The sequence below is a fragment of the Pteropus vampyrus genome, unplaced genomic scaffold (assembly GCF_000151845.1).
Source record: "Pteropus vampyrus isolate Shadow unplaced genomic scaffold, Pvam_2.0 Scaffold458, whole genome shotgun sequence".
In the NCBI taxonomy this organism is placed as follows: domain Eukaryota; kingdom Metazoa; phylum Chordata; class Mammalia; order Chiroptera; family Pteropodidae; genus Pteropus; species Pteropus vampyrus.
Genome location: NW_011889239.1, coordinates 233,218 through 243,961, shown reverse-complemented (window position 1 = coordinate 243,961; position 10,744 = coordinate 233,218). Strand labels below are relative to the sequence as shown.

Below are 10,744 nucleotides of genomic sequence, written 5' to 3'. Positions count from 1 at the left end.
TGTCCCAGCCGCCTGCGGTGCTGGTGGATTTAACAACAACACCCGAATGAGTGGGAGGTGGTAGAAGCGTCTATCAGACACCGGGAAGTCCTATTTTCAGAGGCTCACGACGTTGGCGTTGGCGTAATTTAATTCGGGGAGTACCCAATGAGCAAACCGTACGAGATGACAGGTTGCCCACCGGGACCGCCACGAACGTCTCTTAGGCCAGCCCATCTCTGGGTTTGTCATCCCTGAGAAGCGTAAGTCTCCAGGAGACCGAGCGTTCCGGAATGAGCTGACGGGAGGCAGACCCGCCCTGAAGCCGTTTTCATTACACACACAGGCCCACGCACATGCGCACCACGCGTACAGGCTTCGCCTGCCTTCGGCGCCACGCCCACCCCTCTCAGTGTCGGGGGGCAATCCCAGAGCATTGTTTGAAGCCCATATGGATCTCTTCATAACAAAACAAAACGTGGGATTTTCTTTTAGTCCTATTAAGTATTGGCTAAAAAAAAAAAAAAAAAGTATTTGCTATCCCAAAAGAGGTTGGTGCTCTGGGGACCAGAAACAGTGGCCACGGCGACCGAGCTGTGGGTTGCAGGTGCCTGTTTGCTCTAAGGCAAACGCCACGGGTATTTACGGGATGCTGGCCGGTGGGCTCCAAACCGAAGCCGACAGAGACGTGCCCGGGACACCCGAAGGCGGCTGTCTGGACCGCCTGCCCGGGGCTCACTGAACAAAACGTCTGCAGGCATTGCTTTGCAAAGCGCAGGGAAGACCCCGAACCTCGAGACTGCCCGTTGCAGTAACTATACCTTGCCTCAAGACAATCCGGCTGCTGTCCGGTTTGGAAAAGTGGGGCAAGGAAGCCATTAGTCATTCCTGAATGGAAAAGAACTTTGGTGAATAGTCTGCAGCTTAAAACGCTGCCCGCTTTCCCACATCCTAGCTCCTTACGACAGCAGTTAAAGGTCATTCATCTCTCGGTTTTTGACCCAGAGTTCAGGTTGCCAGTTACTGAGCCTTCCTTCTGTGCCACTGGTAACTTTTCCTCCTCCCCTTGCTTACCCAACCCATTTTCTCTCTCATTTCTAACAAGCAAGTTAAAAAAAAAAAAAAAAAAAGGTGAGACCAGAACAGAGATTTTTTTTTTTTAACTGAAACAGACTCTAAGAATATCTATTATAATCTCTTAAGTGTCTCAGATGAAAAAAACCTGAAGATATGAGGGCTTAGCTGACTTGGCCAAGGCCAACTGGGTCTAAGAGGAAAGCCAGGGATTCCGATGGTCTCCCCACCCGTCCACGTGCCGACCTAACGCCCCCGTGTCCTGTGCCCTCCTGGCGGGACCGACTCACTTTGGCTTCTGAGTTGAATCTCACGCAGCCCCAGATACTGACTGACAGCTCTCCTGTTGGGATTGGTTTCTGAAGTATTTAGCACCAAAAATAGTTGCACTAGTGTAGTCTGCAAAGTAAGCATCGCGAGAGAAGAACGTTAATATTCAACCCGGACCAGAAGGAACAAGGACGCTTCGCCTCCGGCGGGGAGCCTCTCTCCAGGGGTGACTTGTGCGTCATCTGCTGAATGGAGGGGGTAAAGGAGGCTCAGGGACCCTCACGATCCACTCAGAGGTCAAAGACGTAACCGCGGGGCAGCATGTGGTTCACGTCCAAAGTAAAGAACCAGGGGGAGCCCTCGGCCACGGCCCCACTCGGCGAGGTGGGCATCCGACAGCGAGTCACTCGCACTCGGTCCAGGACGGAAGCAGGGGGGACACACCGTACCAGGGACAACAGACTGGGTGGCCTGGGGCGTCCGCCCACAGTCACCGTGGCGCTCACACCGAGCCGCCCTGTCGTGGCCACGGGCGCGGCCCTTCGGAAGGCGGGTTTTGGTGCCGAGAGAGGAGAGCGGAGCGGTCTGGTGTGGCCACAGTGGCTCCCGGGATGTCATCTCGAGATACGCTGGAGCGCATCGGGCGCCTTTAAAATAAATAAATAACCCTTCGCCGGCGCATGGTTTGGGTGTCGTAGGGAGGCTGGGACGAGGACGGAGACCCAATACTCCCTCTGGGCCTAAAGGGGCCTCACACACTTCGGCCTTTGGATTGCTGTGACCCAGGTGCAAGGGACGAGAGGGGTGTCTTAGCGGGAACCCACCCCTGCCCGTGCCTACGAACCCTCGGAGGCAACTGCCCCCCACAACCCATGCCAGGCCTTCATTCGAGTGGTACGGAGAAAAAATGGTGACGGTGACTCAGTGCGTTGAGAATCCAAGGGCTGCAGAGGGGTAAGGGGCCAGAGGCCAGCAAGTTCGCCCTCCTTCGGCAGATGGGGACACTGAGGCACGGCGGGAAGCAGCGTTGCACTACGGGAAGAGCAGTACCGCCCACTGACAGCCCCTCCCCCACAAAGCCCTTGCGCTTCCACAGCCCCATGCTCCGCCTCCTTCCAGAAGACCTTGTACTAACCTCAGCAAAGGATTCCTTTGCTGAGGTTAGTAAGTCGGCATGTGAAGGAGACGCCTCACACAGGGTCACAAGGGCAGTAAGAAAGCGGGTCCCCCCCCCCGACAACCCCTGTCTGTCTCCTCTTACGATAGGCAGATGCTCACGGAGGACACGACCTTGAAGCCACCACGGTGTCCTCGGCCCCATACGGATTGCCTTCTTCCATTAGGCCGTAGGGACTCAGCGCCCCGAGCGGAAACCCTAACACACTCCCAGCTGCCCGCCAGCCCCCACCCCCTTCCAGACTCCCCCCGACCCCCTTCCCAACCTATCAGTGACCACGAGATTCTAGAAACACACGGCCCAGGAGATGGTGGCCACAGAGGGTCCATCCTGTGGAGGACGGGGCAGCGGCAGCACCTGGGAGCCTCATGTCTAACCAGAAAACCCTTCCCCCTCGGGCCCTCCAGCCGGGTCCCACAAGCACTGTCCCCTTCGTTACCCGGCTCAAAGCCAGACGGCACAGTTCCATCCGGCCTGAGCAGCAGACAGGAGCCCCAGGGCCTCCAGCTGAAAAGACAAGTGGGGTCATTGCCACGGGACAGCAAAGGATTCCTTTGAGGTGGTCAATTCAAAGGGCTCTCCTCAAACGTCCTCAGGGCTGGGTGCACGGCGAGGAAGGGAAAGCCACCAGCGCCCAGGCTGCCCCCTCCCCTCCCGGGCCAGCTCGGCAGCCTACGGTCTGAGCACAGCCCGTCTCTATTCGAATAAAAACATTGGTTGGTTTCAAAAAAAAGAAGTGAACCCACAAACACGAGATTCAGTCCTGAGCCCCACACAGGGATGCCCACCCTGCAGATGGCCAGACCGGCCAGGCTGACGACAGTCCCTTAGGCTGGCAGGGCTCCCGGGAGGCTCGGGTGGGCAAAGGCCAGTCCCTCAGGTAGCTCTGTGCTTGGAGTGAGGTGGAGGGGCGGGTGGCCTGTGGAGGGCTCTCTGGGACCAGGCTGTTGGCTTCCACTGGGCTCCACGCAGCAGGAAGGTTCAGATACGTGTCCCTGTCACAGTCCTTCATGGTGGCCCTGCATGGACTTCTGCAGGAGCCTCGGCGGCCCCCGGCACCCCCGCCCACCAGGCCATTGCTCGGCCCTGCATTTCCACAGCAGCTCGCAGGCAGATGCGTCGATCATCCCAGGAGCCGGAAACGTGGGGAGAATGCCAGGGGGCCGGGCAGGTGCCACAGGATCTCCCCGGCCTGGCTCCCGCCCCCCGGCACGGGGTTCACCTCGGAAGTGGGAGCTAGGACCTCCAGGAAGCAGGAGAGAGAGGGGGCCCGGAGGGGCGTACCTCACAGTGACCTACAAAGACTAAGTCCGCTGCTGTCAGGGCCTCTGTGTCCACATGCGCAGGCAATACGGGGAACGCCGCCTGCCCCCCGACTCCACGAGGCCTGCGTGTGGGGGGTGAGGCTCTGGGATCCCGGTGGAAGCTTGTTCTTCTGCGGTTCTTTTCAGTCCAAAAAAGCCCAGTTCTTTAGGTTCAGAGGACAGATGACGCCTCCCTTTCGATTCTAGCAAGGAACCGGCCCACGGTCCACTCCTGAGACGGATGTGGTCCACTGCGAGCTCAGCGCTCGCCTGCAGGCGCCTTTGCCAGCTCCCAGAGGCATGGGGACCACGCCTCCTGGAAGGGACGAATTCGAACAGTGTCCTGAAGTGGAGGAGAGAGGGAAGGCCTGCAGACAATGGTCGGAGAGGCCCGAGGCCCCGGCGGCCGGGGTGTCGCCTCCTTGCAGACCTCGAGGGGAACACACCTGTGCCGGTGACTCCTGGTCCACCCCAGCGCCTCCGGCCCCCGCATGGAGACTGTCTCTCTGCATCGTCAAGGTCGTCTGCCCCGAAACGCCGGAGCTGAAGCAGCACAGGCCGCAGCGGAAGTCAAAGAGAATCTTCACTTTCGTTTGCGATATTTAAGATTTTCTGAGTTGTGGTTACGGTCTTGTGGTTTCTGGATCAGCAGCTTCTCTGTGTGTTAGAGAAGAAGGTATCTCTCTGTGGATATAGATAGATAGTTAGATATATAAATATATATATATATATATGTATATAGACGCCAAACTGCCTTACAGGGTTCTTTACCGTTCCTTTTTTTTTTTTTTTTTTCCCAGTGTTGTATGTGTAGCAGGCACTTGAGTTTATATGAAGATGTTCGCTTCGGTCAAGGAAGGGAGCTGTGGGGTGGGAGGGGGCGCGTGAGGCCGGGAGAGACGAGGCGACGGAGTCTGAGTCCGCGACCAGCGGCCACCGCTAGCCGAGGATGTCCAGGTAGATGGGGGTGGCTTTCCCCAGGGCGTGGAGGATTCTGTAGATCTCCTTGATGCTCAGCCGCTGCTGCGGCTCCCTCTGCCAGCACCCGAGCATGACATCGTACACCTCTTTGGGACAGACCCGGGGCCGCTCCAAGACGCGGCCTTGGGTGATGCACTCGATGACCTGGAAGAGCGAGGACAATGAGGGCATTACGCCGGAGCTCGGCTGGGGCCCCCGGCAGGAGGCCCCCGCTCCGCCCAGGGCCTCAGCACAGAGCCTGGCACCCAGGGGCACGGGGCGAGGGCGGGGCTGCGCTAACCCATGTATTCCGTTGTCTTGGAAAGTCCTACACGCTAGGACCGGCCACCTGATTCGGTCCCTTGCTGGGTGGTAGTGCCAGTCAGTGAACCTCACAGGGTCTCAGCGTCCTCGACCGTAAGATGGGGGTGAAGAATCTGCTTTGACAGTTGCCTAAGACTGCTGTGAGGACTAAGTGAGGATCAGACAAGGGGTTGCAGGGCCCGACGCACAGCAGGGAAGGCCGTCAAGAGGGGGAGGAAGAAAGCTAAGGACACGTGGCTGGACCGACCCCAGCTGGCCACTATAGGACCCGACCTGCAATCTGCACTTCCTCCAAAGAACTTCTTTGCTGACGCTAAGTATGTGAATTTTCAAGGTTGCAGATTCTGTTTCTCAGTTAGTTTTAACTTCCCTAACCACCGACTCCACCACCGTGTAACCGGGGTGAGTTCCTGACCCTGAACTGTCATCTCCTCATGTGACGATATGTTGTGGTGACAAGAAGAAGCACAGAATCATCTGTATCGAGCGCCCGAAAAACGCTGCTTCCCCTCTCTGCCCCCCTGAGTCCGCGGACTCCCCTTCTCTCTCCCTCTGTCGTCCCTGACAGCATCTTGTCCCATGCGTCACCTTCTGTCACTTTGACCCTGGGATGGCTCGTCACACCATCACACGTCAGCACTTTCCTGGCCACGTTTGCCCCGGAGTCCCCGGCGGCTCGCCTGGCTCACTCCTCGGCCGGCCTATGGGCCTCCAGTAGCTCACGTTCTCTGCTCTCGTTAGGGCCCTGTTTCCGCCTCCATTCCCTTTGCCCCCACGGAAAAGGCTCCAGTTCAAACCGCGGTAACAGCTGCTGATGCTGAGATCGAAAGCATTTGGTAGTGCCTCCTCTGATGGGGGCTCCCTAGCTTGTGAATTTCCACAGAGAACCCCACTATCGATGACTGCAGAACTTGGCTGAGGTGGTGGGTGGGGCGGGGGTGGTGGCTGGGGGCAGGAAGCCTGCCTTCAAGTCCATCGCCTCACCCCAGAGCGTTGGAAGTGACCACGATCACTTGTTAGCTACTATGGGTCAGCCTAGGTATCCAGGGCAGATGTGCTGCTAAGACCAATAGCTCCCTCAGCCCAGAAGTTCTCTTTACAGAGGCCACCAAACTGCATACGGGCTGTGCTCAGGGTGTATGTGTGTGCATGTGTGCATGCATGTGTGTGCATGAGTGCATGTATGTGTATGCATGTGTGTGCACATGTGCACGCATGTGTGTGCATGAGTGTGTGTGCATGTGTGTGGATGCATGTGTGCGCATGAGTGCGTGCATGTGTGTGCATGCATGTGTGTGCATGAGTGCGTGTGCATGTGTGGATGCATGTGTGTGCATGAGTGCGTGCATGTGTGTGGATGCAAGTGTATGCATGAGTGCATGCATGTGTGTGGGTGCATGTGCGTGTGTGCATGCATGCGTGTGCATGCATGCGTGTATGCATGTGTGTGCATGGGTGCATGCATGTGTGTATGCATGTGTGTGCATGAGTGCATGCGTGTGTGGATGCATGTGTGTGCGTGAGTGCATGCGTGTGTGCGGATGCATGTGTGTGCACGTGTATGTTTACATCTGGTCGCACTTAACCACCAATCTCACCTCCGGAAAAACAATAACAGTTTTTAAAAACACCACGACGAATGGGTTCTGACATGCAGTCATTCATTTTTTTCAAAACGTCATTAAACTATTTTGCCTTACTTTGGGAAATATGGTCGGGACCCCTCCACCTTGTGAATGATTTTAAAGAAACACTTTCTTTTCAGTCCTTGAAATTCATGTAAGTAGTCAGGGCATGGGAAAGCACAGATGAACGTAGCTTCGAAGAAGAAGGATAACTTCTTGAATATTCAGATACGATTCCAGTAATAAAAGCTCCTCATGTTTACATTTTCCCAGAAAACAGAAGACCACAGACGTAACTACAGTCTCGCACAGGTCTGCTGAGCCGGGGCACCGAGCCCCACTTTGCCTGCAAACTTAGGTCAACGTGACTTCGGTCCAGACGTGGCTGAGAACCGTGCTGATCGGCTCTGGAGGCAGAAGAGTCCTGTGACGGTGGCCCACCCTGCAGAAGCTCTCACCTCTGAGACCCTGGGCAGGCCATCTCAGGACCCCAAGTGCTCCCCTGCCTTTGTCCTTGGTCAACAAGTGTTTGTGTGAGAAGTCCTGAGTCGATACAATTGAAATGCTTAGGGATGTGCCCGGCACTAAATATTAGCTGCTGTTAAAATCTGATTCGTGTTTTTTACTATTGTAAATCAAAATTAGAAAAAACATATAGGTGTGGTTGCTCCTATTTTGTTTACTATTACGATTCATTTTATTCCCGGAAGTCCACACCCAGCTCTGTCAATAACGTGAAATCCGCCTTCCCCTTCCCCACCCTGCCCGTCCCTGGGCCTGGCACGGCCCAAACCTCCAGGGACCCAGAATACCTAGGCATACTAAGTAGTAGCTGTTTCCACAAGATGGCACAATTGAAAAACTCATAGTTGTTCTTTGTTACCCTGTTCTTAGTGAAACATTTGAGATTTTAAAGTGTAGCAGGGCAAAGAGAATTTAGACGCCTGATTTTATGTTCTCTTGACAATTATACCAGATATGGCCACAATTATTATTATTTTTTTTTTTTCCTGTTGAGAATCTCTCTCCTCCTGCTCATGTCCACATTTGCTCTGCTGGCTCCAGATCCTACCTCACGTTTCATACACTGTGGCTAAATCCTGGCCCGAGATATTTCTTAAAAGCCTTTTTCCTGCAATCGGGGTCCCCATCTGCCCCCTTCTGTACCTCTGTGTTTGAGAGCTGGAACCAGGGCTGCTTTCCGTAGGTGAAGATCTCCCAAAGGATCACCCCAAAGCTCCACACGTCACTCTCCGTGGTGAACTTCCGGTACATGATGCTTTCCGGGGGCATCCAGCGGATGGGAAGCATGGTGTGTCCTCCCACCTAAAAGGGGCCAAGACAGAGGCACACAGAGAGTGACCAGATGGCCGGAGCCAGTCCCATCTGCCTACATCCTCATATGTAGGTACACCCTTGATGCATCTTACTCTAAGACACACACGACGTGGTGCAATTTTGTCAGAGGGCCAGTGGAGGCGCTGACCCAGGAGACCTATGATACTGCAGGCAGCTAGCATGGCGATCAGAGGAGACAACATCAAAGAAAAGGTGAGTTCCTTGGTCCTGAGAGATCGGAGGATCATTTCAGGAGGAGAGAAGGTTTCAGGGTCTGCTACTACAGGAAAATCTAACCTGCAGAGGAAGTCCCGAGGGAAGTTAGCAGAATCCCTGAGGGAGGCCATCGAGCGCCGGAGTGTATGCCGGGCTCGGGTCAGACTCTCGGGCCAGGGTGGTCAAGGGGCAATATGGTCCCTGTGCATCTAATCTGTAGGACTATTGGACTTCAGCTTCTATGTGACAGTCCTGAATTTCTCACCGCAACTTAGAACGCAGTGTTTCAAGTGAAGGGGACCGGGAGGTTCTAGAAGTATGGAAGACCACATGCTAACAAGGAATCGGGGGGGCCGAGAGAGGACACACGACAGTTCTTAGTGACATCTCGAAGGCCGGTAAAGACAGAGCCTTTTCAAACAGCCTAAGGAGGACATGAGCCATTGGTGGGGACTACGCATCTGACGGCCAAGGGCAAGCGGCCGGGACCGACACCAGGGCACCCTTTCCTGAACAAAACGCTAAGGAAACCCACCCTGCCCAGCAGGTGAGCGGTGTTAGCCTAAGAGGAAGACGATTCACGACATGCTTCAGAACTCGGGAACTAACTGCATCGTTAGTCATCGGAGTCTTAGAAATTCGAACTTTTGGCTAATACGTAGAATCTGTTTTTAAAAAACTGATTACTGTTGGTAAAAAAGAGCTCTACAGATGCCTGATGAACAATTAACCAGAAGTTCTCATTGCTATGGTGGGTCAGTTGGAGGAATGATAATAATTAATAATAATAATAATGGACATTTAAGAAAGAATGACTTCTGGGAGATGGGCAAACTTCTTTGTAAAAAGGGAAATCATGTTTGCCTTGTCTACTTGAAATACGTTAGAAGGTAAATGATAATACGGTTGGCAGAAGTTGTTTTTGACCTGGGATTTTATAATCAAGATAGCTCTGTTTCAAGTGTAAAGACAAATGAAGATGTTTCTTTCAGACAAAGACCACTCACAGTCTTTCGGAAGATGGAGAAGCAAAAATTAATTGAGGATGTACTCCAGAAAGTCAAAAAAAACAAAGAGAGAATTTGAATGTACAATGACATGGGATAAATAAGCCACACAATTGCAATTTAAATCTTAATAATGGTTGCTAATTTGGTAATAAAATGTAGTACAATTACTAATAAAGGCTTCCTGTAAAATAGAGACATAAAGTAAATAATAATACTAATAATGCTAATAGTATCACCACTGCTACTATTAACAATACTTATTTGGAATGAAACTTCCCAATTTCAGCCATAAGTACATAGGAAATTAGGTAGAAAAATAATTAAAAGCCTGATAAAGACTTTGTCTTTAGAAGGGAGAGAAAAGCTTACAGATAGTCATCAGTTATTGCTTACAATGGTTTAAATTTAAATGAGCTTGCTAAAAATTTTAAGTAGCTTTTAGAAGAATAGAAATAGTACAATTAGCTTCCAAATCAGTTTTAGGAAAATAGAACCCAAAATCTCTAACTTACACTAAAATGACTACAAAAAAGAGTGGGCTAATAGTGAATAGAAAGCACAAAATGAAGACGTTTAAATAATATCATTATAGACAATAAGTGCAAATACTACCTCTTAAGAAAAAAAAATGTATGTTAAAAATCAAGATGCATGTTCTTTAGAAAAGACATATCTAAAAGAAAATGTCAAAAAGGACTAAAAATGAAAGAATGAAAAAAATACAACGAACAATAAAAGGAAAATTGAATATATGTAGAATACAGAATATTCAATTATGGCATAATATAATATATATTAAACACATAATATATTGAAAGCGAATACATATATGAAAAGAAAGCCAAGAACTAAATGGCAACGAAGTGATTTCTATCATATTTGAAGATGGCAAAATTCACCACTATGATAATTATAAACTTTTATGTTCCAATTAAGGTAGCTACAAAAAAAGTATAAAGAGCAAAACAGGTTACAAATAAAAGGGAACTGACAAAGCTACAATTATAATGGAAAAATAAAACACTTCTTTCACAAATTAACAGATCAAGATACAACATAAATGAAGGTAAATTTTTAAAATACAAATAATAAGTTTTCATTGTTAGATACCAGTGTCATGTGTGTTTTTCAGCCTCCCTATATTTAGATAATTATTTTCAATTATCTAAAACGCATTTATAAAAACCAATCACTAGTATACCTCAAAAGAAATCTGAAATTCCAAGAGGAAAAACAAACTACATAGAATAAAAATTAATGTTAACTGTACCAAATAAAATAAAATAGAAATGAACAAAAGAAGAATAATTTTTAAAAGGTTCTCTTTGGACAATAAAAAAACTATTTGGTAAAAAAATAATAAAAATGAAATTGAAAATTCTTTATAATAATAATAATAATTAAAGTCCTGTTCATTGAGACGTATGAAATATAGCTAAAAAATCTGGGGGGAAATTTATAACATTT

At 50.6% G+C, this 10,744-nt stretch overlaps 1 protein-coding gene across 1 annotated transcript in view; it reads right to left on the bottom strand.

The window, feature by feature from the left end:
• Positions 1-4,601: 4,601 nt before the first annotated feature.
• The window catches only part of LOC105306725 (NT-3 growth factor receptor-like), a 234,850-nt gene continuing 228,707 nt past the window's right edge, over positions 4,602-10,744 (bottom strand). Inside the window, exons 11-12 of the mRNA XM_023524272.1 lie at positions 7,881-8,039; positions 4,602-4,929 (exon numbers count right to left, since the gene is read on the bottom strand). Of these exons, the coding sequence (XP_023380040.1) occupies positions 4,744-4,929; positions 7,881-8,039 (345 nt within the window). The 3' untranslated portion in view covers positions 4,602-4,743. The remainder of the gene's footprint in view (positions 4,930-7,880; positions 8,040-10,744) is intronic.